Raw genomic sequence first — 22,470 nt, forward strand, 5'->3', positions numbered from 1 at the left:
TTTAGAATTAGTTTATAATTTGAAACTAATTTATATGTCTATAATTGATATAGACTTTCAAAATTTTAATGTATCTCATATAAATGCACATTGATTGATTAATGTAACGGTTAAATATATAAGAAAAATAATTGACTCTATATATAATAAAACAATTGGTTAGAAACATTTATTTAAGTTATAATTATAGATTTTCATAAATGGAATAATTAAAAGAACAAAAAATTGAGATTACTATTTGCAGCAACCCGATTTCGTTATTATATAGTATTATATAGATGCAATGGAGTGGCCTTTACATATATATATATATCCTAACTCCTATGCTCCAATTTCAATTTTTAGGATTTCACATTTTTAACTACTACCATCAATGCATGCTTTATACACATTTTCATAATAAAAAGTGTACTGACCGCTAATATATCGTGGGAACCAAGATAAGATGGACCCTTTCGAAAACCAAATTCGAAACCAAAATTAGTTACAATGAAGAATTTAGGAAATTCAGCCTTGTTTTAAGATTCAAAGATGGTTTTCGAAACCAAACTTAGATGATTGTAAATGCGGTCAGCGGTGGAGGAGATGGCGGTAGGTGGGCAGGGGCCGGCGAAGGAGATGGCGGGGGAGAGAGGAATCGGCGGAGGAGATGACGATGGGTGGGAAGGGGGCGGCGAATGAGGTGGCAGGGGAGGGAGGAATTAGAATAAGATTAGAATGAAGAAACGTTTTTTATTTTAATTCCAGATATGGGTTTTTGGCAATGTGAATTTTCTTTCATTTTTTTTCTTTTTTTAATTCTGTATGTCTGCCATGTTGTAGCTTGGCCAGAACACGTCAAATATCGGTAGCCGAATAATTTTTACGCACAAAAAAGTGAAACGATGGATATTAATTACTATATTTAGGGTGAGATATTTTTGAGAAAACGCTCAAACTATGGACTAAAAAACTTATATTTATCCATAATAAAGAAATAACTTCCAACAAAGCAACATCATGTCAAACGAAGCCGAATTATATGATTGTATATTTGTATTTACATAATGAGTTTAGAGGAAGTTGTTATGAATTATGAAATCAGTTCTTAGATAATTACACGGGGTTGGTGCTACCATGACTAACATGCCAAGTAAAAGTAATCGAAACTCGCCATACATCACCACCTCATAGGTGTTGCGACTTGCGACTGTTACAGCGCTGAAACAATTGAGCTTCTTCGACAAAACAACATCTTCTGAAGCTCCTCAACGAGTGCATCCATGGCTTTTGGCGGTAAGCATATGGGGGCCACTATCCCCTCCTCACCCTTGCTATTCTTAAAGGGTAAAAAATAACTCACGGCTCGCGGGAACGAATCAAAGCCGCCTCTTGCCACCCCGCCATACGCGGGCTTCCCCCAACCAACATCCACTTCTTCGAAACCCTTGGCGTAAGACACTAAATATGTTTGCACCCCCGTGAGATTCGGCCGCCCTCTCATCACCATCAAATCCACAACTGATTTCACATACTCCTCTGTTGCTTTGTCTATCGCCCTTTTCACGAGCTCTACTGCATAATGGAATGGGTTTTTCAATAACTTGTCAGCAGTGGTGACTGCTGCAGGGTAAACAATAGCATTACCATAGTACCCATCTGGGAGAGGTGGATTCAATCGCTTACGAACATTCACAACACACAGCAATCTAACCTCTTCGCTAGGGTGAGGAGAGGTAGCAATTGTTCGGCAGCGCCACATGCAGGCTGTCACCAGTTGAAACCTCGAGCAACTGTGGAGGTGTGGAGGTAAGGTGTGGCGGAGGGTGGAGATCTCAGTGGGACCGAAGAACAAGTGTCGCATCATGCGATCATGTGGGATGATGGTTCGCTTAGTGTCAATCACGATATCGTGCTCGGGGTGTCTCAATGTCACGCGTGGTGGGTAACGAGCACAGAGAATGTGTCTCTGCCAAACTGGTAGAACAGAAGGGTATTCAGCACCACGGGCAAGTTCGCCAACTGCTGTGAAGAATTGGAGAATCCCTGCAGCATCGCACATGACGTGATTGAAGCGCAAGGCAAAGACGAATCCACCACATAGTAGGCGCGTAACCTGAAGAGGCGGAATGTGTGAAAAAAATAGACAGATATGAACAATGTGGCACCATTCCAATGCATATCTAAACATTGAAGATTACATAAATCACTCAGTGCTTTGAAAAAAATAGACAGATATGAACAATGTGGCACCATTCCAATGCATATCTAAACATTGAAGATTACATAAATCACTCAGTGCTTTCCCTTCTCAGTAAAATGTATTCATGGACCGGATTGGCATCTGCAACTTGCAGAGGCCTTTTTTGGTTGTTCAAAAATCATGTTTCACTCGTTGCTTTTAAGAATTCAAATACTTTATAAGAATGATTTTGGTAATAATTTAACCGTTCTCTCATATCACGTTTCACTCGTTGCAATTAAACTTCAAACACAAATTATGCTATTCAATTCAAAATTGGGCTTCTTGACTTTGCTGTCAAATTTGAGCTTAATAACCTATAATCAATATATGAGAAAGAATGAATCAGGTTTTCATTTACTCAACAACCATCTTGTTCATCACAATCAGTTTAATCCATCAACTGTGAGCACATGAAAGACTTCATAAGGTAATTGACGTAAAACTAAACATTATATATAATCCTAGAAAAGAAACACAATATGAGCTAGAAAATACCTGAATAAGCATCAAAGGGCAATCGATGACTCCAGCAGCGGCAGGGACATCGTAGAGCAGCTCGTGCAGGTTTTGGATCGGCGGTAGAAGTGTGCCAAGCTGTTGCAGAGTGGCGTCGGCGTCGGCCTCAACGAACACCACCCCCTCGCCGGTGCACTCCACCACCAGTTTCCTGGTGGCGTATTCCCTCAGCCGCCCGGCAAAAGGGTAGTAGAAGACCAATGCCTCAGCTACAGCGTCGCGAATAACCCTGACTGGGTCTCTCCCTTCCATGGAGGGGTTATGCCGGTATATTTCTACCAGCGGCATCTGAAAACGGAGGCCGTCTTGATCGTCGATGTCGGAGAGGATTCTCAATTCATGAGGCGTGGGCTTTGCCGGCCGGATTAGCTCAGGGTTTTTCCTAATTACTTTGAAGGTTGCAGCGTTGATCAACGCCATTTTTAACTAATTAGATGTGTGCATCTATAGATTCAAAAAATGATCAAAACCTTTTTGCCTTCAAAATCGTTCCACAAACCAAAATCTCCGCCTGCTTCATAACCATCAAAATGAAAGTTCCTAATTAATACCTAAAATTAAACTTTGATAGGTGAATTGCGAGTACGGAACTTACAGAGTGGCCAGGCGGCAGCCGCCGGCGAAGTCGTGAATATGAGGAAAAGTGATGAATAAGTCTTTAAGATCGAGTTTATCGGCAACAAAATTGAATGATGGTCAGCCGCCACATAAACTCATCAAATAAATAAATAAATAAATAAATAAAAAAACAAAAAAAAAATTACAGTAATAGTTTAGAGTTTAGTGTTTCACAATTTGTACGAACTATCTTATCTTATTACTTTAATAATTTTTTTAAAATAAAATTTATTATAAGAATATAATTATACATACTATTTAATTTTATTCCAAAAATTAAAATTTTGAGAAATTATACACTCTAACGATGAATTTATCAACTCTAATAATACAATATAATTGAGATTCATCAATTAAAATTTTAAATTGATGTAAGGAAATACATTTATCACTCCTAATAATACATTAAAATTGAAATTCACCAATTAAGTGCATTGAAAGTTCTATAAATTTTGATTGAGCCTAAATGATAAAAATCAAGTGCATTGAAAGCTCTTTTCATTTCCTCCTTTTTTTAAGAAAATTATATAATATTTCCTCCGTCCGACTCAAATAGGCTCACTTTTTTTGGACACACATAAATTAAGAAAACTTACTTTTTAGTAGGAAAATTGAAGTAAAGTGGTGTGGTCCACACCAATTAAGTACAATTTCTTTTTATCCAAAAAGGAAATTATAATCTAGTACATGTTATATTATTATTTTTCTATTATTAAATTTATTATTTTAAAATTATATAGCTCAATGTTGCAACGTACGTTTCAAGGAAAAGGAAAAAGTAAGATATGATTAATTAATTAAATTTTAAATAATTTAATCTATTCATTAAAAATTCATTTTTTTACATATTATATGTCAAATTAAAGATTTTTTTAAAAAAATATTTAATTAAATTTTAAATAATTTAATCTATTGTGTATTTTTATTGCATGGAAATTGTAAAAATATGTTTTTTTTAATTGAAAATTGTAAAAATATGTTGTATGCAGAGAATGAGAAGAAAAATAATTTGAAATGTAAAAAGATCATTATGTGGAATTAACAAACTAAAATTGTGTGTGTGTTAATCTAGCGGTAAAAAATTAATGCTCAAAACCTGATTAAAATACCCTATAGCGCAGTCTTTAAATTTATTTATTTATTTATTTATGTAATTTATATAAAAAACTAAAATTAATCGATAATTAATTAATCGAAAATGACAATAATAGTCGGTATTTTAAAAATAAATTGTTTACTTGAATAAGATTTAATTTACCAAAGCATTATCACGCAACTACACAAAAAAAAAAAAAATGTAATTGCATTCTTTATAACGAACACGAAAATATAGCATTATAATTTTGTATAGTTGTATTATTGATTTTTTTTGGACTCCATGTCAAACATTCGAAATTTTACTTAATTTTTTTTATAAATTAATAGTATTAAATAAAAAAAAATATTTAAGCTCAAAAGTCTTTAAACTTATGCATTAACCTCTTAGAGCATCTCCAGCGGGCGAGGCGAAGCCCGTGTCGATACAGGTCGGTGGAGGGAAGGCTGCGCCGCTGGAGATGCAACGTGGTTCGAAGCCGGGCTGAAGGGGAGAATCGGGTCGATGGGGGAGAAGGGTGAGGCGCGTCCATGGAACGCGAGTTCGTTAAAAAAAATTAATTTCATGAATTTAAGAATTTGGGGAAATAAACTGGAGAAATTTGTAAAATAAATATAGTAGTTGCAGAGAAAGAGGGGAGATAGGGAGGAAGCAATTTGGGGAAGAAAGAGAAGATAGTGGGCGGCGGTGGGATTGATTCGTTATTTAACTTTTTTTTTTTGCTTTTTTTTGTTTTTCTTTTGGTTTTTAATTATTTTAGTTTTTTCACCTAGAAAATTATTGTAATGTTTTTAATTTTATATTTTATTTTAATTAATGTAATACTGAATATTTAATTTTAAATTTTAAAATAAAATTTAAATTATGTAATTTTTTTTAATTATTTACATTATGTAATTTTTATTTTTAATTATTTAAATTTTATTATCGTATTTTAATTATGTCTTTTATTTTATTTTAATTATTGTAATATAGAATTTTAATTTTAATGAAATTTGAAATTTTAAAAATAAAAGTATAGAAATGTGAATTTTGTGGAAATAACGATCTAAGCACTCCTCTAAAATATAATGCATTGAAGAGGGGTGTGTCTTAAAAGGGAACCACCATCTAAGACACCCCATAAGACACAATGCATTGGAGATGCTCTTAGTCAACATCCCCACGCAATTTACTTAAATTTGATTGAGAAGGAAGAAGATTTTGAAGGTGTAAAAACACCGACAAAATTAGTTACACAAGACTGTGACTTAAAAAAAATAAAAAATAAAAAAGAAAATGAAGGAGTACCTGACTTTCATTAAGGAAAACTATAAACAAAATTAGAAATTCAAGTTCTGTTAACAAAATAAATCAACCCCCCAAAAAAAGAATATCCCAATTCTCCGTTCCTTCCATTTCGATGAACATAGACCTCCGCGATCGCAAGGATTAACAACTCTATTAATCACTGGTCGGTCGACCGATCCTGTAGTAATTCGTTGAACAATCTGTTTGTTTGATTTGTAAATCGAGTCGGCGGATCGGCTAATCGATCGGTTTCTTTGGTGGAGTGAAAAAGTGATTTTGGTGAAGAATGGAGCAGAGCAGGAGGGCAGTGGAGTCGTACTGGAGGTCCAAAATGATCGACGTCGCGACTTCCGACGAGGATAAGGTTACTCCGGTTTACAAATTGGAGGAAATATGCGATTTGCTGAGGTCTTCACACATTTCCATTGTTAAAGAGGTCTCCCAATTCATCCTCAGACGGCTTGATCACAAATCGCCGATTGTTAAACAGAAGGTTATCCAATTATGCGATTCGTTGTTCTTTTTAGCTGTACGCTTTTGTTGTTTTGATAATTTTGAGTTGTTGTGTGTGTTACTTGTTTTAGTTGATTAAAATGGTGGTTTTGCGGTTATTTATGTGTGTTACCATGGTTCAATTTGCTGATCTCTTACATGAGTATAGTTATGAGACGGAGATTTCATTCCCCCCAAGTTATCTGATCGTTTTCTGTGTCTTGAGTTGCATATTCGTCTCCATAGGTTTGTTTGTTACTTTGTTATGTTTTTTTTCGAAACTTCTCGGAGCATTTGAATCATTTGGGTAAGGATGCAACCAAAACTTTAGCAGAATACTGACATGTTGAATAAGTGTTTGTGTAAATAATTATCTTGACCTATGGATGGATTGTCAGCACAACTGAGAACTGTTGTATTGATCTCGATTCAGCTGCCTCTAGCGAGGAACCCTAGTGAGGAACTTCTAGCAGATTTAAGTACTCCAATCCTTATCGTGCCAACAGAATATAATTGTTTTATTAATTTGTTTTCAGGCATTAAGGGTCATCAAATATGCTGTGGGAAAGTCAGGTGCAGAGTTCAAAAGGGAGATGCAAAAAAATTCTGTTTCAGTACGGCAGTTAATCCACTACAGGGGCCAGCCAGATCCTCTGAAGGGTGATGCGTTGAACAAGGCTGTCCGAGAAACAGCACAAGAAACATTATCTACTTTATTCTCATCAGATGATAGCACAGCTGCACCTACAGAAAGTAGTCTTCGCAGTCGGATACAAGGATTTGGAAATACCAACTATGAAATGCCCTCAGATGATAGAAAGTCATTCATCAGTGAGGTTGTTGACATTGGAAGTGCTACAATTAGACAGGGATTTAGTAATTTGAAACAATCTCCTTCCATTAGGAAAAGTAATGACACTGGAAGTTACAGAAGCCCAAATCTTGAGCGATCTTTGACTAGAGAAAATGATTATTCTGATAGGTATGAAGGGATTGGGTCTCATGCCGAATATAACAGCTCTTCTCGCTTCTCAAAAAATGCTGGTAATGGAAGCTGGGATGAAGAGATTTCTACAAGCCAGTCAGAAACTAGCAATGGAGATCCTGCTTTGACTTATAGTCAAAAAACTCGTGAAGAGAAGTTGTTGGAGACCATAGTAACATCAACTGGTGTGCGCCTACAGCCTACTCGGGATGCACTTCATGTTTTCCTGGTGGAGGCCTCAAAATTAGATGCCAAATCATTAGCGCATGCCATTGAAATGAAACTGAGGTCTCCTATGTGGCAGGTGTGTGCTTTGTGCCATTATTTGTGGCTCACATTATAATACTAATAATTTGATGACCATCAATGTTGTCCTAAAATTTTGCTGTACTAGTTATAAAATTTTTTTTAATGAAATACTCCCTCCGTCCCACTAATAATGACACATTTTCCTTTTTAGTTGTCCCATTTATAATGATACCTTCTAAAAATAGTACATGGTTCCTACCTACCCATTCTACACACATCAATTAAGTGTCCCTACCCACTTTCTTAACACCTTATTCTTAATCTACGTGCCTATTTCTATTGTGTCATTATAAGTGGAACGGAGGGAGTAACTATTCTAATTTAATCATGTCTAATGTTTTCACTAACTGGATTTCCGCCATTTATTTAGGTCCGCATGAAAGCCATATGCATCCTTGAGGCACTATTGAGGAAGAAGAATGACGGGCATTTTTCACTTATTGCTTCGTACTTCGACGACAACAAAGATGTTGTGGTGCAATGCTCTGAATCTCCCCAAGCATCTTTGAGGGAGAAAGCAACTAAGGTGAGATTTTAGTCCCATTTAGGTGGCCTTCTAGTTCTATCTTTTGTCTTCATAAAACTTAAGTGAATGGAGTTGAGTGAGAGAAGTAACCAGAGATTTCTTTTGCACCTTTCTTCTGAATTTTCTTTGAACTTTTAATTTTCATGAATTATCAGTGTGGTTTGAAACATGTGACGGCAATCACATAGAATTATTGGTGCACTGCAAATTAAAGTGAAGTTGCAAGGATACAGGGTCTTTGATAAGATGACAACCACCACTCTTACTTTTCCTAGTATTCTCTTGAACCTAGGATTCACTGGATTTGCCTGTATCTAGGCACTGGATCAAGCATGTAACAACCTGCACATAAGAATTACTCTATTATTGCCCAAAAGAATTGCATACTGCATATTACAGCAGAATTAGTAATTTTGGCTTCTCTTCATTTCAGAATAAGAAATGAGTAATTTGTGGTGGCTTCAGGTATTGAGTCTTCTCGGTTGTGAACAAAATGGCACTGGAGCCAACCGTGTCAAGCAATCAACTCAGATTCCTCAGTCTTCAGTGATACCAGATATGATAAACACTGGTGACCTAGATGATCTTGGCATGGAAGATCCAGAAAAAGCAGCATGTGAGCCAAAAATAGCAAGTGCACGACCATCTGTTGCTCCACTGATCAATGACTTACTTGGTAACAATTCCGATGGTTGTGAGAGCACCAACAAGCTGAACGTTGATGATGACCCTTTTGCAGATGTCTCCTTCCTTATAAGTCAAGATCTTGACCGTGTTGCGGATCTACTTTCTGGGATGGCTTTTGATAAGCCAGGAGCCTCAGAGGCCCATGTAGCAGCTCATGAAAATGAATCTGAACCTTTCAACCTTTTAAATTCTAGTTCTGAGGTCTTCACGGAGCAAGGAAATTCTAGTGAATATGCTACCAACTTGATGGATGGTATGCCTGTGAGTGGAAATGATCACTCTATAAAGGTTAATGCAAGTAGTGAAGAGATGGGTGGCAAAATTTTGGGTTCAGTATCCAGTGCAGATAATAGAAGTCCTAACATTGCTTTAAATAATGAATTTCCTTTGCAAGCTGCTGAGGTTAATGTAAATCCCATATTCCCCCTGGGTGCTGTGACATATAATATTCCTTCTGGTTTTGTGCTCAATCCTGCATTTGCTTCTCAGCCAATAAACTATAATGCCATGGGGAGTCACTTTGCTCAACAGCAGTTTCTAGCTGCAATGTCCAACTTCCATCAACTAGGGAATCTACAATCCAGTTCTACTATTAATTCTCCTGGACCTGTAGGAGGGAATGTTTCACCCCTTCCAGATATTTTCAATCCTGGCATAGCTACCCAACCTCCAACTTCATTGATGAATGGATCAAAAAGAGAGGATACAAAAGCATTTGATTTTATCTCGGTAAGTTTTTTTGGTTGCCATATTTCTGTAATATCAATATTTGGCACAGTGCTTCTCATTGGGATGCTTCAGAACTCGACAACTCCTTCAGTTAGTCTTATCATTACATCTTGGTTTTCGGAAATATGTTTTTTGTGGTAATGGCCTTTCTGGGCCTACTAGGTGTAGCCTGTAGAATGAAGAATGTTCTTTCGCTTCCAGCAGTATTTAAGTATCAGCTAGTACATATAATAAGAGTATGATACAAATAAATACATTGAAACTCTAAAGAAATTGGGAAGTCACTTGGTCTCAGATCTAGGATTTGTCTGGAATCTCATAGGACTTTCCTTTTCTCTTTCTATTTTTTTTTTTATTAACTGAACTGAACTCTTGTTGAAGCAGTGGTAACCTATGCTCCTCACCTTTATATTTTACACTTGAGCTGATAGTTCACGTGCAAGTATTTTGTTAACTTGTGCTGGTTTTGTAGGATCATCTTGCCTCAGCTCGTGAAACCAAGCGCACGATTTAATTGATTTGTTGTGTGTGGATTTATTGCTTTAGCCATGGGTTCTTAGTGAAGCAGCCCACTCAGAAGATGCTGCCTGAATCTTGAATTGGAAAAAGTATATGAACTGTTGAGTAAGTGTTGTATCGGCATAAATGGGATTCGAGACTGCATAAAAAGCAGGGTGAAAAAATGAGGGGATTTAAAGCGGAAGGCAGCTGCACAGACCTGTTGTGTGAATATTTCTGGCATCTAAACTTGTTTTGATCCTAAGAAGGGTCTGGAATCGTGCAGTCATCTAAACTGTTGAAGATTGTTGTGTATTTTTTGCCTTTTATTTGTAATAGCCCATTGAGATGAATGCCTGATAGACTTTTTGTAGTAATGTTATTTATTTCTTCTCCCTTCTTAGTTCACAATCTACTCGGATAGATCCTAATCGAAAGCGATAACATAATTTGTCTTAAAATTAACCAGTCACGTACAGCACAAACATATTCCAAGACATACATGGTATTTTCTAATTAGATAAAACAGATGTGCAAAGACGACCTTATTTGATTAGGCATTCTGGTCGACCATTGCATTTCAAGTCTTGATCAAATGTTGCACAGCAGTCCATGATTGGTTAGGTTGTAGCTCAACTTCTCCAATCTAAGTAATACGTACATTCACCACATAAACAAAATAAAAACTTCACAAAATCAATACTGAAATTAGACGGTGATCATACAGAAAATAGATATAGAAAAATCATAAAGAGAAACTTGAGTCTGTAAATCTTCTACATTACCTTGGCATTTTCGACGCACACAAAATCTTTGTAACATGATTCCATCGTCAGATAAGGATTCCACAGAACAACATCAGACCAACTAGCAAAAGATAACACAAAACATCAAAAACTGATCAATGTAAGACTTCAAAAACTGATCAATTAAACAGTGCTGAAATTGAAAAGGTATATGATGGTGGAGTTATTTTTATAAAATGATTGTTATTGGTAAGATAATAAAAATATAAATTTCGGTTGAGGAACTTATTTTGTTAGGAGTAATTGTAACTTATTTTTTACAGCTTATAAACTTTTTTTTTTTGACTTGGAGGAGTTGGGGAGGGGGAGCAGTGGGGTTTGAACCGGGACCTCACTGTTTACACACAGGAGGTCGCACCGCTTGGTGTCCCCTTGGGACAGCTTATAAACTTTTAGAAGCTTATTTTGCTAAACACTTTTCAAAAGCTTATAAATACCCCTAATTAATAAACAGACAGATTTTTTGCATTGTCTTACTTGGTATTCCTAATAGTAATCGAATCACCCAAGCCGTTATCCAGGTGCAGTTCGTCAGGAGCATCAAGATAGATGCAATCTACAAATCCCGGAAATGTGACAACATCCCTACAGATTGAAAACATTAGGGTTTTAATCAACTACAAATTAATGAGACATTGATATCCTAATTAATACAGCTCATACACACCTTTCCTCCTTACCCTCCACTGGATTTTTTGGATCAGGTTGTTTGTTCAATGTCTTGCAACCATTTAAGTATTTAACAGACGCCTCTGCTGCCGAAGCCTGCATTGCATTACATGGATTAAATACATGCAACACAATTATTAATTGTGATTTTGGTTAGTCGTTGAATTTTGTACTTACTCTAAAGTATGTATGCAAGGCAGTAGTAAATGAAAATGGGATTTGATCAGTATTTGTGATTTTAATCTCTGTTGAGAGAGTGTGTGTGCCTAGAGTCACCTGAAAAACGAATGAACGATGAGTGAAATTATATTAAAAATAATGATAGAGAAATGAAGTTAATTAGTGATTAATACCTTGTATAGAGCATGAAAACCATAATCCCACATACTACGGCTATAGGGATTGTCTTTCAGCTCGAGAGTTACACAAGGATTAATTTGCATATTTTCAACACTAACAATAGACCACTCCATGTTCCTTGCGAATCCATGCTGTCAAATAATCACGTTTAATTTAACCTATTATGTATTATTATTGAAATAATAGGAGTATAGTGTTTTTGCCTGCTGCAATGGGCCAGGTCCAAACTGTGGCAAACAATGTGGTATTCCTCCACTGTATCCAAAGGAAGCAACCAAATATGAATGAATTCATTAGGTGAAAAGCTAGCATATATGCAAGTGATAAATATGGAAGTTCGTAGATTAGAGTAGAGATAGATGATACCTAATCGGCTTCTCACCGCTAAATATGGCGTCGGGACGAAGATAAAGAACATCTTTGGCATCTATTTTCCAGGATGTAACACAGCCTCCATATAGATATACCTCTGCCTCACTGCTAAACAATTTCAGTTTCTATTTTAAGTCCTAAACTGCGAAAGTTGAAGTAGATGATTGTACCTTCCGTCCATACAAGTTAAGATGATCTTTGGTAGATTTCCCAACCCATTTACGCTTGACCACTCCATTATTGATTGTGTATTTTGTGTGACATGTATTATATATAGTGAGTTGCGTAGATTATAAGCGAAAAGAAAGTGAAGTCGGATATTCAATGCATCCGTATCAGTATCACCTTTCTCCGCTTTTTCGCTCTTAATTTTTTTTCAGTTTTCATATCAAAATTAACCTACACCAAATGTTGGATATAAAAAAGGCATATGGTGATTAAGATGACGCTAGCTTGTTGAGACTCTCCAACCACACCAACACAGACAGATGCAATCAAAACTCATGGCTTTTTCGCTCTTAGTTTTATCCGTGAACTGGATTACTTGTCTACGACATGTTTCAAACTCATATAACTATCATGTTTTGGGCCGAGCCCAACTAAATTAAAGTATCTACTCCTACGATAATACTTGATAGTTTTGGGCCAACGCCATTCCTCCGTCGTCTCACCCGTAATAACTCCAATATTTTTATTAATTCTTTAGGGAGGATTAGTCTTGATAAATAAAAATAATAAAATTAATCTCTTATTCACTTAAATTTAAAATGTATATTGAATATTTTTTTAAGAATTTAATTTGATGATGTTTAGAAGAGAAAGAGAGAGAGAGAGTGAGAGAAATTGGTGAAAAGATTGGTGGGAGAAAATAGAGAAGTTGGAGGGAAAAAAAAATACTCTTTTTATATATTATGTAGATTTCTAGCTATTTTAAATTATATTGCTAAGGATGACTAGAGTGTTTAATATAATTACGACACCTTAATATCATATTTGCTTCAAAACACAAGGTCCTTTATAAAGTAAATTGTCATGTATTCATATACCACCTTCTAGGTGAGATACGCAGTACAAATCTTAATTGTATCATTTATCAATTTGATAACAGATTAAACCATCATAATATCGCCTTCCTACTACAAATTAATATATTAAAGTACCAAAATTTTAGTATCCTACAATAATTTATTTATAAAGCGGATAATTTAATATATTTTATTAATCATATATTAATTAGTACCTTATACTATAATATAAGACATCTCAGTCAAATAAATCAAATATTCTCGCATAGTATCAATCAAACTAGCCGTATTCCTTGATTATGCCGAAGTAGAGATTTCATGACAACGTTATTATAGCTAGTATAATTCCAAATCTAGCTAAATGTAAAAACTTAAATAGCATTATATAGTAGTAGTTTATATGACCTGTTTTTTCTAGTATTCGGAAGTTTTTTTTAAAAAATGAGAAAATTGCAATTTAAAAGCTCTTGAGTTGAGATTTATTTTGTACACGGATATGGGTGTGCGGAATTCAATCTAAAATTCTTGAAAATGGAGCAAATAGAGCTACATGTACAAGACACTTATTTAAACCTCAACATCTGGCCCTCATTAGGGAAAAAAAATCAAGTTAAAATTTGAAATCTTGGAAACAGACAAGGATAGTTGTCTTGTTGAATTTGATTTTATAATATTAAAATTCCCATACATGAATGAGCATATGCGATATTCCCTTGTTTTAGGGGAGTGGGAATGATGCTGAGGCGTGTCTGGGAGTGGGAAAAAAATCAAATTAAAAACACAGTAATGGTTTTGTATTTTTGGGCAGCAACAAAAGCAGATATCTATAGGCCTATGTAATGTAATAATTAATGTTAGTTGGAATCTAATAAGAATTGAATTAAAAGTACGACCATAACTCTATCCATAACCTTATCTCTGTCGAAAGAGACACTACATGCACCGTGCTTGCTTCGACAAAAAGTACTTCAATTTTCTACATTTTCAATTCATATATGGCTATGGCATAAATATATACAATTATATTAAGATACATGTGTCTATGTCGACTCTTTCCAAGACTTCACTTCAGAATTTAAAAGAATTAAACAGTTTCAATTTTATTTGATTTACATTGATTCAATAGGCCTCTTAAATGCATACTATATACTTTAAGTGGTCAATTAAAACGCACAAATAGCATACATCATGTTGCTTTGTCGGCATAGAGATGCTCAAACTTTACCAAGAAATTTGAACGTTTCTTTGGATAGCGAAACTAGCTACCATTTTTTTAAGAACCAAATAAAAAACTAGTAGCAATTTTGATTATCGAAGAAAGTGGGACTTCCGATACAACCAATGCTTTATACAGTGTCCTCATTTTATAGCTTCCGAGTCGAATTGAGGCTCGGTTATACAACCATCTCCCATTCTCCCGTGGAGAGGCGCTATAAGATGCGCTAAAATTATTATTTTCATTTAATTTTATATTTATTCTTTTATTTTAAAATTAAATATTTTATTAAAATTAAAAATTCAATATTACATTAATTAAAATAAAATATAGACTTTTAAAATTAAAAGCATTACAATAATTAAAATTAAAATCAAAAAACAAAAAAAAAACCTACTTTTTTACCCACCTGAGCCGCCATTTCCTTTCTTTTCTTTCTTCCCAAACCCACCGCCATTTTCATTTTTCATCATATACACAATAGCAGCCCCAAAGTGAAGAGTGAAGAAGAAACAATTGGGAAGTATGATAAAGCAAGTTTCATTTTAATTTTTTTTATTAAATAGGCGCGTCCCGGCACTAGGCGAAGCGCCCAGCACGCACCGCGGCGACACTCCAGCGCGTGTGACACGCCAATTGCTCGGCCCAATCTGGCTCTCCAACCTTGCGCTGGAGATGCTCTAAACAGCCACGTTGTGGCCTCCTATAAATTATTTAAATAAAAAATAGTAAAAATTTATTTAATTTATTCTTTAAAATAAAAATAAGATTTAGTTATTTTATTGTATCATTTATATTATAGTTATTTTTTATAATCTTTTTGTAATTTTTTATTTTTTTAAAAAAATGAAATAAAAAAATGTAAAAAAAAGTACTCCATGCAGAAGATAGAATAAAATAATCAAATCCTATTTTTATTTTTAAAAATAAATTAAATAAGTCAAAAAAAATTCTATTATATAATTTTTGGGTGACCACAATGTGGCTGCATAGATTTATTGTTCTTTTTTATCAATAGACCTATGTAGTCATATTGTGGACACCCACAAATTAAATTAATGAACAAAATTTAAATTTATTTAATTTATTATTCAATAAAAATAAAATTTAATTATTTATTGTATTGTTTATATTGTATCTGTTAATTTTTGTAGCCACAAATTAAATTAATAAGTAAAATTTTGATTTATTTAATTTATTATTTAATAAAAATAAAATTTAATTATTTTAATGTATTGTCTATATTGTACCTATTTTTTAAAAAGAATTGCATTTTTTATTTTTATTTTATGTTTAAAAAAATGTTACAAAAAAAATTACAAGAAAATAACTACAATGTGGATAATACAGTCAAATAAGTATATCTTATTTTTATTTTAAAAAATAAGTTAAATAATTTTTTTTTTAAATCATTTAACTGATTTGTAGGTGATCATAATGTAGTTGTATATCGGACAACGGTGATTTATGGAATCTGTAAATAAGTGTAGAAACAACAATGATTTTTCCGACAACTAACTCTAAAAATAACCCTAATTTGAGACATGCGAATGTGGTTTTAGGATGATATTAGGGTAGATCCAGCAAATCAATAGAGTCAATAGACTAGTTATTTTATTCACGAATGGGGGAAAAAACAAAAGGATATTTAGAGGAAGCACATTCCTAGCTCTGCCTAAACATTAAGAAAGTTTTTGTACCACATATCCCATTTAAACATAAAAGGACAAATAAAGGGTTAATCATTTCAGAAAATCGACTATTCGGAAGTTGTGGTCACAAAAAAGGTTGTTGAAGAAATAAAAATAATAATAATTCCAGGTTGTATGAAGCATATATATAGGAAAATGAAGGAAATTTGGAATAATCGTGGCATGTATATAGGAGATACAGCTCAGTAGAAATAATGACAGAATTAATATTAATATATTAGTATATACAAACACACCTAGTTTTCAACGTGCGCATTTTTAATGTTTCAATATTTAGATTTTTACTATGGGCTGAGCATCAGATTCTCCCTACAATTGTTCCTCTCCAACATTTCCTTTTGTTTATAAAAGTTTCAATCTTAAGCAAATGAAAAATGAGGGTCAAAACACACGTAAACTAATAATAATAATAATAATAATAATATGATTACGAAATTTGAGTCTTAAACATATTCTCTAATGTCATACACAATTTGATTTTTTATAAAGATAGTAGTTGTAATTGGATTAATCCGGAGCTCAAACTTTATAGTATCATATTGCTTAAAGAGTCTGTACTTAAGTATTTTACGTACTATTATCAAATTCTAAAATATTTATATTTATTTTATGTAAATACCTCAATTTAGTTTGCTCTTTAGAGTTTGGATGACTTCATTTGAGTAGTGAGTACTTTTTACTGAAAATGTTAACTATTAAAATCCCTCAATGCTTTTTGTGTAGTGCGACTTACTTCTCATATGTAATTCTTGCACTATTAGTACTTCATTTGAGGTTGAGTACATTAGTATATTTGTGTAGTGCAACTTACTTCTCATATGTAATTCTTGCACTATTAAATCGATCAATGTTCATACAAAATTCATTTGCTACTCAGTTATATATTGTTGAATAATAATAATAATAATAATAATAATAATAATAATAATAATAATAATAATAATAATAATAATAATAATAATAATAATAATCGGTCTCATGAAATTCATAGAAGGTCTTATAATGGTAAAAGACAATCATTCGGATCCAAGGGTTCTAACTAAATTAAAATAATTTCCCACAAAATAGTATTTTAAAGAAAGAATCTGGCGTTTGTTGCAATGCTCAAAAAGTGAAAAAAAAAATAAAAAATAAATCAAGCAACAGTAATAGAGTACTTTTAGTAATGCAGTTTATATGACCCATACGAGTGAAATAATGATGGATGAACACTTTTGAGATATTGTGTAGTGGTCCAATAATTTAATTCTGGAAAAGCATAAGAGTCCAAATATTATCATCAAAAATTATGCACAACATCTTATTTGGATAATATGATCCAAGAAGCATGGGGTTGATAAGGGCGAAACATAAAGGAGTTCTACGTATTAATTGGAGGACATAATTAATTTGTAATATTGAAATGGAAATTTGAGAATTCATTGTATTGCATTTAATCATTACGAGCGCTATTGTTAGAGTTTAATTATTACGCGGATTGCGTGCGTATTTTGCCTAAGCGAAAATGGATTAATGTCTAAGGTCAAAAGTATTGAGTTTGAGTTTCCACGAACTGTAATTAGAGTTAATTGAATATTGATAATATTTTATTGTCAACGTTTTTAAAAATTAACCAATATTTTAGAGCCAATAATGAATTTGAACTTTAACTCTTCATTAAATAAATGAATGTAATACATATACAATCACATTAATTGATTTGTGATTTGATGTGCGTTTGTATCAAGCACTTCAATATGTGTAATACTCACAATTCATTAAACAAATAAATATAATGATTAATTGCCTGTAAATTTATCGAATTTTCGGATGTTCCCCACGACATTGTAAATTAATCCATCACTTCAACATTCGTTCTTAATATTTTCGTCGTGACATTTTTTTCAATTTAAAGCTGACATGGACACCGGAAAATTCAGTATGACAAGACTGACCGATGAGAGAAACAACATAATTTTATTTATAGCTTATAAGACGTCGTTTCTTTCATGAAACACACACACAAGAACCCCAAATTCGTCAACCCCTCACCTCACCTCCCCTCCCCCTCACCCACCCACCCCCCTTCCTTCTCGAAGTCGCTGACACCGTTGTTAGATGTCCATTGTCGTGACAAACATGATTTTCGTACCTCAATTTCATATGATTTGTTGTCGTTTTTCTTTGTTATTTTCTTGTGAATGCGTGTTTGTGTCCTAGTGCTGAGTTTCTATGATGATTTGATGTTTGGTTGTAGTTTCGGCGTGATTTAAAAAAAATCAAGGAAAAATTGGAGAAATGTAAAAACATGGGGTAAAAGTACAATTTGAGAGGAATTTGTGAGCACAAACAGCGGTCAAATCGAAACTCGAACGAGGAAAATCAAAGTCGCACGAGTCAGCTATGCACAGGCCCCACGACCACGGCCTAGCGACCGTGTGAAGAACAACGCCCTGCGGTCACCCTCGGCCGCGGGTGGGACCGCGGTCATTATGCCAAACTTTTCTCAACGTCCATACGCTTTGGTCTACGGTCGTGGGCCCGATCGCAGGTCCCTCCTTGCTCCACCATTTCTAACCGATGTCAATACTATGACCACAAAAAAAGACGAACTTTGGCTAGTTGTGGGCCCCAGACGCGATTTTTGAGCTTCAACACCATTTCAACCTTCAATTTGGGGAGAAATGATTCATTCTACACATTCCACCCTCACCAAACACTCCACTCTAAACTCTAACCTCCATTACAATTCCCAACTATCCAAAATTGAAGAGCATTGAAGAAGATAGAGGATGAAAGAAGATTGAGGATTACAAGACTTAAAATAAGATTTGTCATTTATACCTATTTCCTTTGATTATGTGTTTCCTTGATTTAGGTATTTTGTTTGTGACTGTGTGTGGCTAAATTTCCCTTGATTTGGGGATTAGACTCCGTGGATTATGAAATGGATTGACATTTTTATTTGATATATATCTTGATTGTGTTCTATAATCTCTTCAATCCCCATATTAATTTCTTCCTTGTATGAATGGTTGGCCACCTTTTTTGCATTTCTAATATGTCGGTTTGATATGGGATAGAAGAATGAACATTAGATTAGCAGCTTGAAGCACATCATCTCAATAAACCAGGAAGTTGAGAGTTTGAGTGAGGGAATAATTGATCTTTTATGCTATTTGGAGTTATATGTTAGAAATTGACGGGGGACGAAAATTATGACTTGTATCTACCGTTTTAGTCGTCCAAGAGGGAACTGATAACGACACAATAATTTGCGTGGTTCGATCATTAGATCTACATCCACAGGTGAGTTTTGAGAGCTTTTCACTATACTTTTTGTGTTTACAATTTACATGGTGAGAAAATGAGTTGAAAGTCCCCTAAACTAATACTCCCTCCGTCTCACAAAAACATGAACAAAGAGAAATGCACGGGTTTTAAGAAATGTTAGTTGAGAGTTAAAGTAAGTGAAAAATGGGTCCCACTTTAAAAGGTGTTGTGAGAGTAATGAATTAATTAAGGAAAAGTAGTAGTGGGCCATGATGTACTAAAATAGAAAGGTTCATGTTTTTGTGAGACACCCCAAAATGAAAAAACGTTCATGTTTTTGTGAGACGGAGGGAGTAATAAAATGTCCTATTTATAGCCATAAGTAGGGATGGCAATGGGCCGGATCTGGACCGGATCCTGCTTGGTCCAGATCCACATCCATGTTTTTTTACTTAGATTCAGATCCGGTCCAGATCCATTGGATCCAAAAAAATGGGATCCAGACCCAGATCCAAAAAAATGGGATCCAGATCCGGTCAACGATAATAGTAATTTTTATTTTAGTTTAGAGTCGTCGCTGAGAAACGATTTAAAGTAACGTCACCGTTGGGTGATTTAGAGACGGACTTGCCATTGGACATTTTTCCAAGATTTCCTTTCAACTTTTCCTCTTTATGGGAGGTAGAGATGAATTCTTGCCATTGGGCATTTTTTCAATATTTCCTTTCAACTTTTCCTCTTTAGGGGAGGTAGAGATGAATTCTTGCCATTGGGCATTCTTTCCAAAATTTTCTTTCAACTTTTCCTCTTTAGGGGAGGTAGAGATGAATTCTTGTCATTGGACATTTTTTCAATATTTTTACTCATCTTTGGATGAGGTGAAGTTAACTATATCGTTAGACATATTTTGGGTGCACACCCTACTCCCCCCGTTAGGTGTTGATTTTTTTTTTTTTGATGAAATCTCTAAATAAATAATACAAACCACTCACACACCCCACCTATGGTGGTAATAGTGGCCGAGAGTACTCGAACCTGTGACCTCTTGGACAACAGGCAACCACCCCATCCACTAGGCCATCCCAAGGGGACAATTAGGTGTTGATTTTTAATTCATCAGGAACTAAAGCTAGATGTTTGATCGCCCTAGATAAATAGGCCATATAAAAAATAATATTGATTTAGATTGAAGTTCATTGTTAATCCATTGATTTCTAGTCCCTAAATCACCTCTATCATTCCATTAATCCACATTTACTTTGTTGAGTTTAATTGTCAATTTCATTGTTTAGGAACCTTTAATAAATAAACCAATCATGATATCACTTAGTCTAAATAACTTTGTTCAAAGAGTTAGGATAATCACTAGAGTCTAATCATTAATCCCTCGTAGGATACGATCTTGCTTCCACATATAGCAATTCCACATGTGCACTTGCGGCCATGCCCACGATCGTGAGGCGGCCCGTGGGTGCCCCTGGATTGAAACGTCAATGGTAACGGTCCCACCTACGATCATAGGGCGACTGTGGGCGCCCTGCGCAGTCGACTTGCTCGGCTTCGTCCTCCTTCATCCAATCTCTGATTCGATTGTCGTTTGTGTTCACAGACTCCTAACGAATTGTACTTCGACCACATGCATTCATATTTCCCCATTTTTCCCTTGATTTTATTTGAAATCACACTAAAACTACAACCAAGCATCAAATAATCTTAAACCTCAATACTAGGGCACAAACACTCATTCACAAGCAAAATACGAAGGAAAATGACAACAATTCATGATAGATTGATGTATGAAAATCATGTTTGTCATGCCGACAGTAGCAGTTCGCCCTAAGTAGCCCCTGAAATCACGAATATGATTGAATTTTTAGACAATTCTCAAAGTTCGTGAAAAAAAAATGAATCAAAATTTATGTATTTTTGGACAATTTCTCAAAGTTTGTGTGAAAAATAAAATGAATCAAACTATTTGTAATAAATGTGTTTAGCGTGATGTTTCTATTTTATTAACAAACTTTTAGTTTTTTATATTTTTAATCTCGTTTATATTTAATACTCTGTTCATCCCAATTTTTAGTATTCATTTGAAATTCACATATACTTTAATAAAATGGTTGGATATATTGTGTAGGGGTGTGCAGACCCAAACTGAACCCGCTCGGACCGACGGGTTCGGTCCGGACCGGACCGACCCAAGACCTATGTACGGTCCGGTCCGGGTCAGTTTGCTTGGACCGAAATTTTGTCGGGTCGGTCCGGGTCGAAACCCGGTCGAACCCGTCGAACCCGGACCGACCCATATATTTATAAATTAATTATATTTTTATATATTTAATATTTAAAATAATTTTAATAAAATTTATATTATTTAACTTATTTTAAGTTTCCCATGACAAAGTCATTTGGAGTATTTTCGTTGATTTTTTAGTATACAACTTGCAATTGACGCCGAGTTGCTAAATGAACTCAGACCGAGTTCTAATTACTTTTATTTTCTGAATTTATATGTATCTTTTTATTTTATTTTTGAGGGAGGAATTGGTATGTATCGCTGTAGAAATATTTCTCAATGAGCTTGGAATTATGAAAGGAAACTGCTGTTCGAAACAGCTAAATAACTTGACCCAATTTGTTGAGTAAACTAGTTATAATTATTGAGCAGCCTTCTGGACTTTCTTTTCAAACAATTTGTGTAATTGGAAACACAATGTTCCTTTCTAATCAATTTGGTAATTGATATGTATTGTTGAATCAGTTTGTATAATTGGAAGAATAAGTGTAAAATAGAAAAAAAAAAAAAAAAGGTTATTGGCGGGTCTGGCCCGGACCGAACCGGACCCGTTGCTTGGGTTCGGTCTGGTCCCGGGTCGGCCCGCATGAATGTTTCGGTCCGGGTCGGTCCTCTTTTCTGAAATTTTCGGGTCTGCAAACCCGGCGGGTCGGTCCGGGTCCGACCCGCTGCACACCCCTAATATTGTGAGTGGAATACGAGTTTCACCTACTTTTACATCAGATAGAAATGAATACCAAAATCTAGGACGAACTAAAATAGAAATATGAATATTAAAAGTTGAGACGAATG

The 22,470-nt window shown here is 34.6% G+C and overlaps 3 protein-coding genes across 8 annotated transcripts; 1 reads left to right on the forward strand and 2 right to left on the reverse strand.

The window, feature by feature from the left end:
* Positions 1 to 981: 981 nt before the first annotated feature.
* On the reverse strand, positions 982 to 3,481 carry LOC131023873 (benzyl alcohol O-benzoyltransferase-like). 5 transcript variants are annotated; one of them, XM_057953507.1, is made up of 4 exons: positions 3,336 to 3,481; positions 2,720 to 3,254; positions 1,627 to 2,095; positions 982 to 1,554 (listed from the first exon to the last, which is right to left on the reverse strand). In XM_057953507.1, exons 2-4 carry the CDS (start codon positions 3,158 to 3,160, stop codon positions 1,193 to 1,195), a joined length of 1,272 nt encoding a protein of 423 aa, XP_057809490.1. In that variant the 5' UTR covers positions 3,161 to 3,254; positions 3,336 to 3,481; the 3' UTR covers positions 982 to 1,192. The 5 variants fall into 5 exon arrangements, with proteins under 5 accessions (XP_057809490.1, XP_057809491.1, XP_057809489.1 ...); XM_057953508.1 differs by having other exon boundaries at positions 2,720 to 3,251; positions 3,336 to 3,473; XM_057953506.1 differs by having other exon boundaries at positions 982 to 2,095.
* Positions 3,482 to 5,771: 2,290 nt separating this feature from the next.
* LOC131023875 (protein MODIFIED TRANSPORT TO THE VACUOLE 1-like) lies at positions 5,772 to 10,373 on the forward strand. The gene is made up of 5 exons (XM_057953509.1): positions 5,772 to 6,237; positions 6,773 to 7,525; positions 7,901 to 8,056; positions 8,522 to 9,472; positions 9,945 to 10,373. Exons 1-5 carry the CDS (start codon positions 6,031 to 6,033, stop codon positions 9,984 to 9,986), a joined length of 2,109 nt encoding a protein of 702 aa, XP_057809492.1. The 5' UTR covers positions 5,772 to 6,030; the 3' UTR covers positions 9,987 to 10,373.
* LOC131023876 (putative glucose-6-phosphate 1-epimerase) lies at positions 10,336 to 12,548 on the reverse strand. Of its 2 annotated transcripts, XM_057953512.1 has the most exons (10): positions 12,348 to 12,453; positions 12,172 to 12,282; positions 12,009 to 12,060; positions 11,799 to 11,936; positions 11,623 to 11,721; positions 11,444 to 11,541; positions 11,254 to 11,361; positions 10,756 to 10,837; positions 10,515 to 10,616; positions 10,336 to 10,397 (listed from the first exon to the last, which is right to left on the reverse strand). In XM_057953512.1, the coding sequence occupies exons 1-9, from the start codon at positions 12,413 to 12,415 to the stop codon at positions 10,551 to 10,553; spliced, it is 822 nt and encodes a 273-aa protein (XP_057809495.1). In that variant the 5' UTR covers positions 12,416 to 12,453; the 3' UTR covers positions 10,336 to 10,397; positions 10,515 to 10,550. The 2 variants fall into 2 exon arrangements, with proteins under 2 accessions (XP_057809495.1, XP_057809494.1); XM_057953511.1 differs by lacking the exon at positions 10,336 to 10,397 and having other exon boundaries at positions 10,399 to 10,616; positions 12,348 to 12,548.
* Positions 12,549 to 22,470: the final 9,922 nt, after the last annotated feature.

This window comes from Salvia miltiorrhiza, chromosome 4, assembly GCF_028751815.1.
Source record: "Salvia miltiorrhiza cultivar Shanhuang (shh) chromosome 4, IMPLAD_Smil_shh, whole genome shotgun sequence".
In the NCBI taxonomy this organism is placed as follows: domain Eukaryota; kingdom Viridiplantae; phylum Streptophyta; class Magnoliopsida; order Lamiales; family Lamiaceae; genus Salvia; species Salvia miltiorrhiza.

Excerpts from the sequence above, each read along its gene's own strand:
- LOC131023876 (XM_057953512.1), bottom strand. The coding sequence starts at position 12,415 with ATGGAGTGGTCAAGCGTAAATGGGTTGGGAAATCTACCAAAGATCATC. Across the intron at positions 12,283-12,347 it reads TTAACTTGTATGGACGGAAG|TGAGGCAGAGGTATATCTAT; the intron begins GTACAATCATCT and ends ATTGTTTAGCAG. Across the intron at positions 10,838-11,253 it reads ATTACTATTAGGAATACCAA|TTGGTCTGATGTTGTTCTGT; the intron begins GTAAGACAATGC and ends ATCTTTTGCTAG.
- LOC131023873 (XM_057953506.1), bottom strand. The coding sequence starts at position 3,160 with ATGGCGTTGATCAACGCTGCAACCTTCAAAGTAATTAGGAAAAACCCT. Across the intron at positions 2,096-2,719 it reads GCCCTTTGATGCTTATTCAG|GTTACGCGCCTACTATGTGG; the intron begins GTATTTTCTAGC and ends CCGCCTCTTCAG.
- LOC131023875 (XM_057953509.1), top strand. The coding sequence starts at position 6,031 with ATGGAGCAGAGCAGGAGGGCAGTGGAGTCGTACTGGAGGTCCAAAATG. Across the intron at positions 7,526-7,900 it reads TGAGGTCTCCTATGTGGCAG|GTCCGCATGAAAGCCATATG; the intron begins GTGTGTGCTTTG and ends CCATTTATTTAG. Across the intron at positions 8,057-8,521 it reads TGAGGGAGAAAGCAACTAAG|GTATTGAGTCTTCTCGGTTG; the intron begins GTGAGATTTTAG and ends TGGTGGCTTCAG.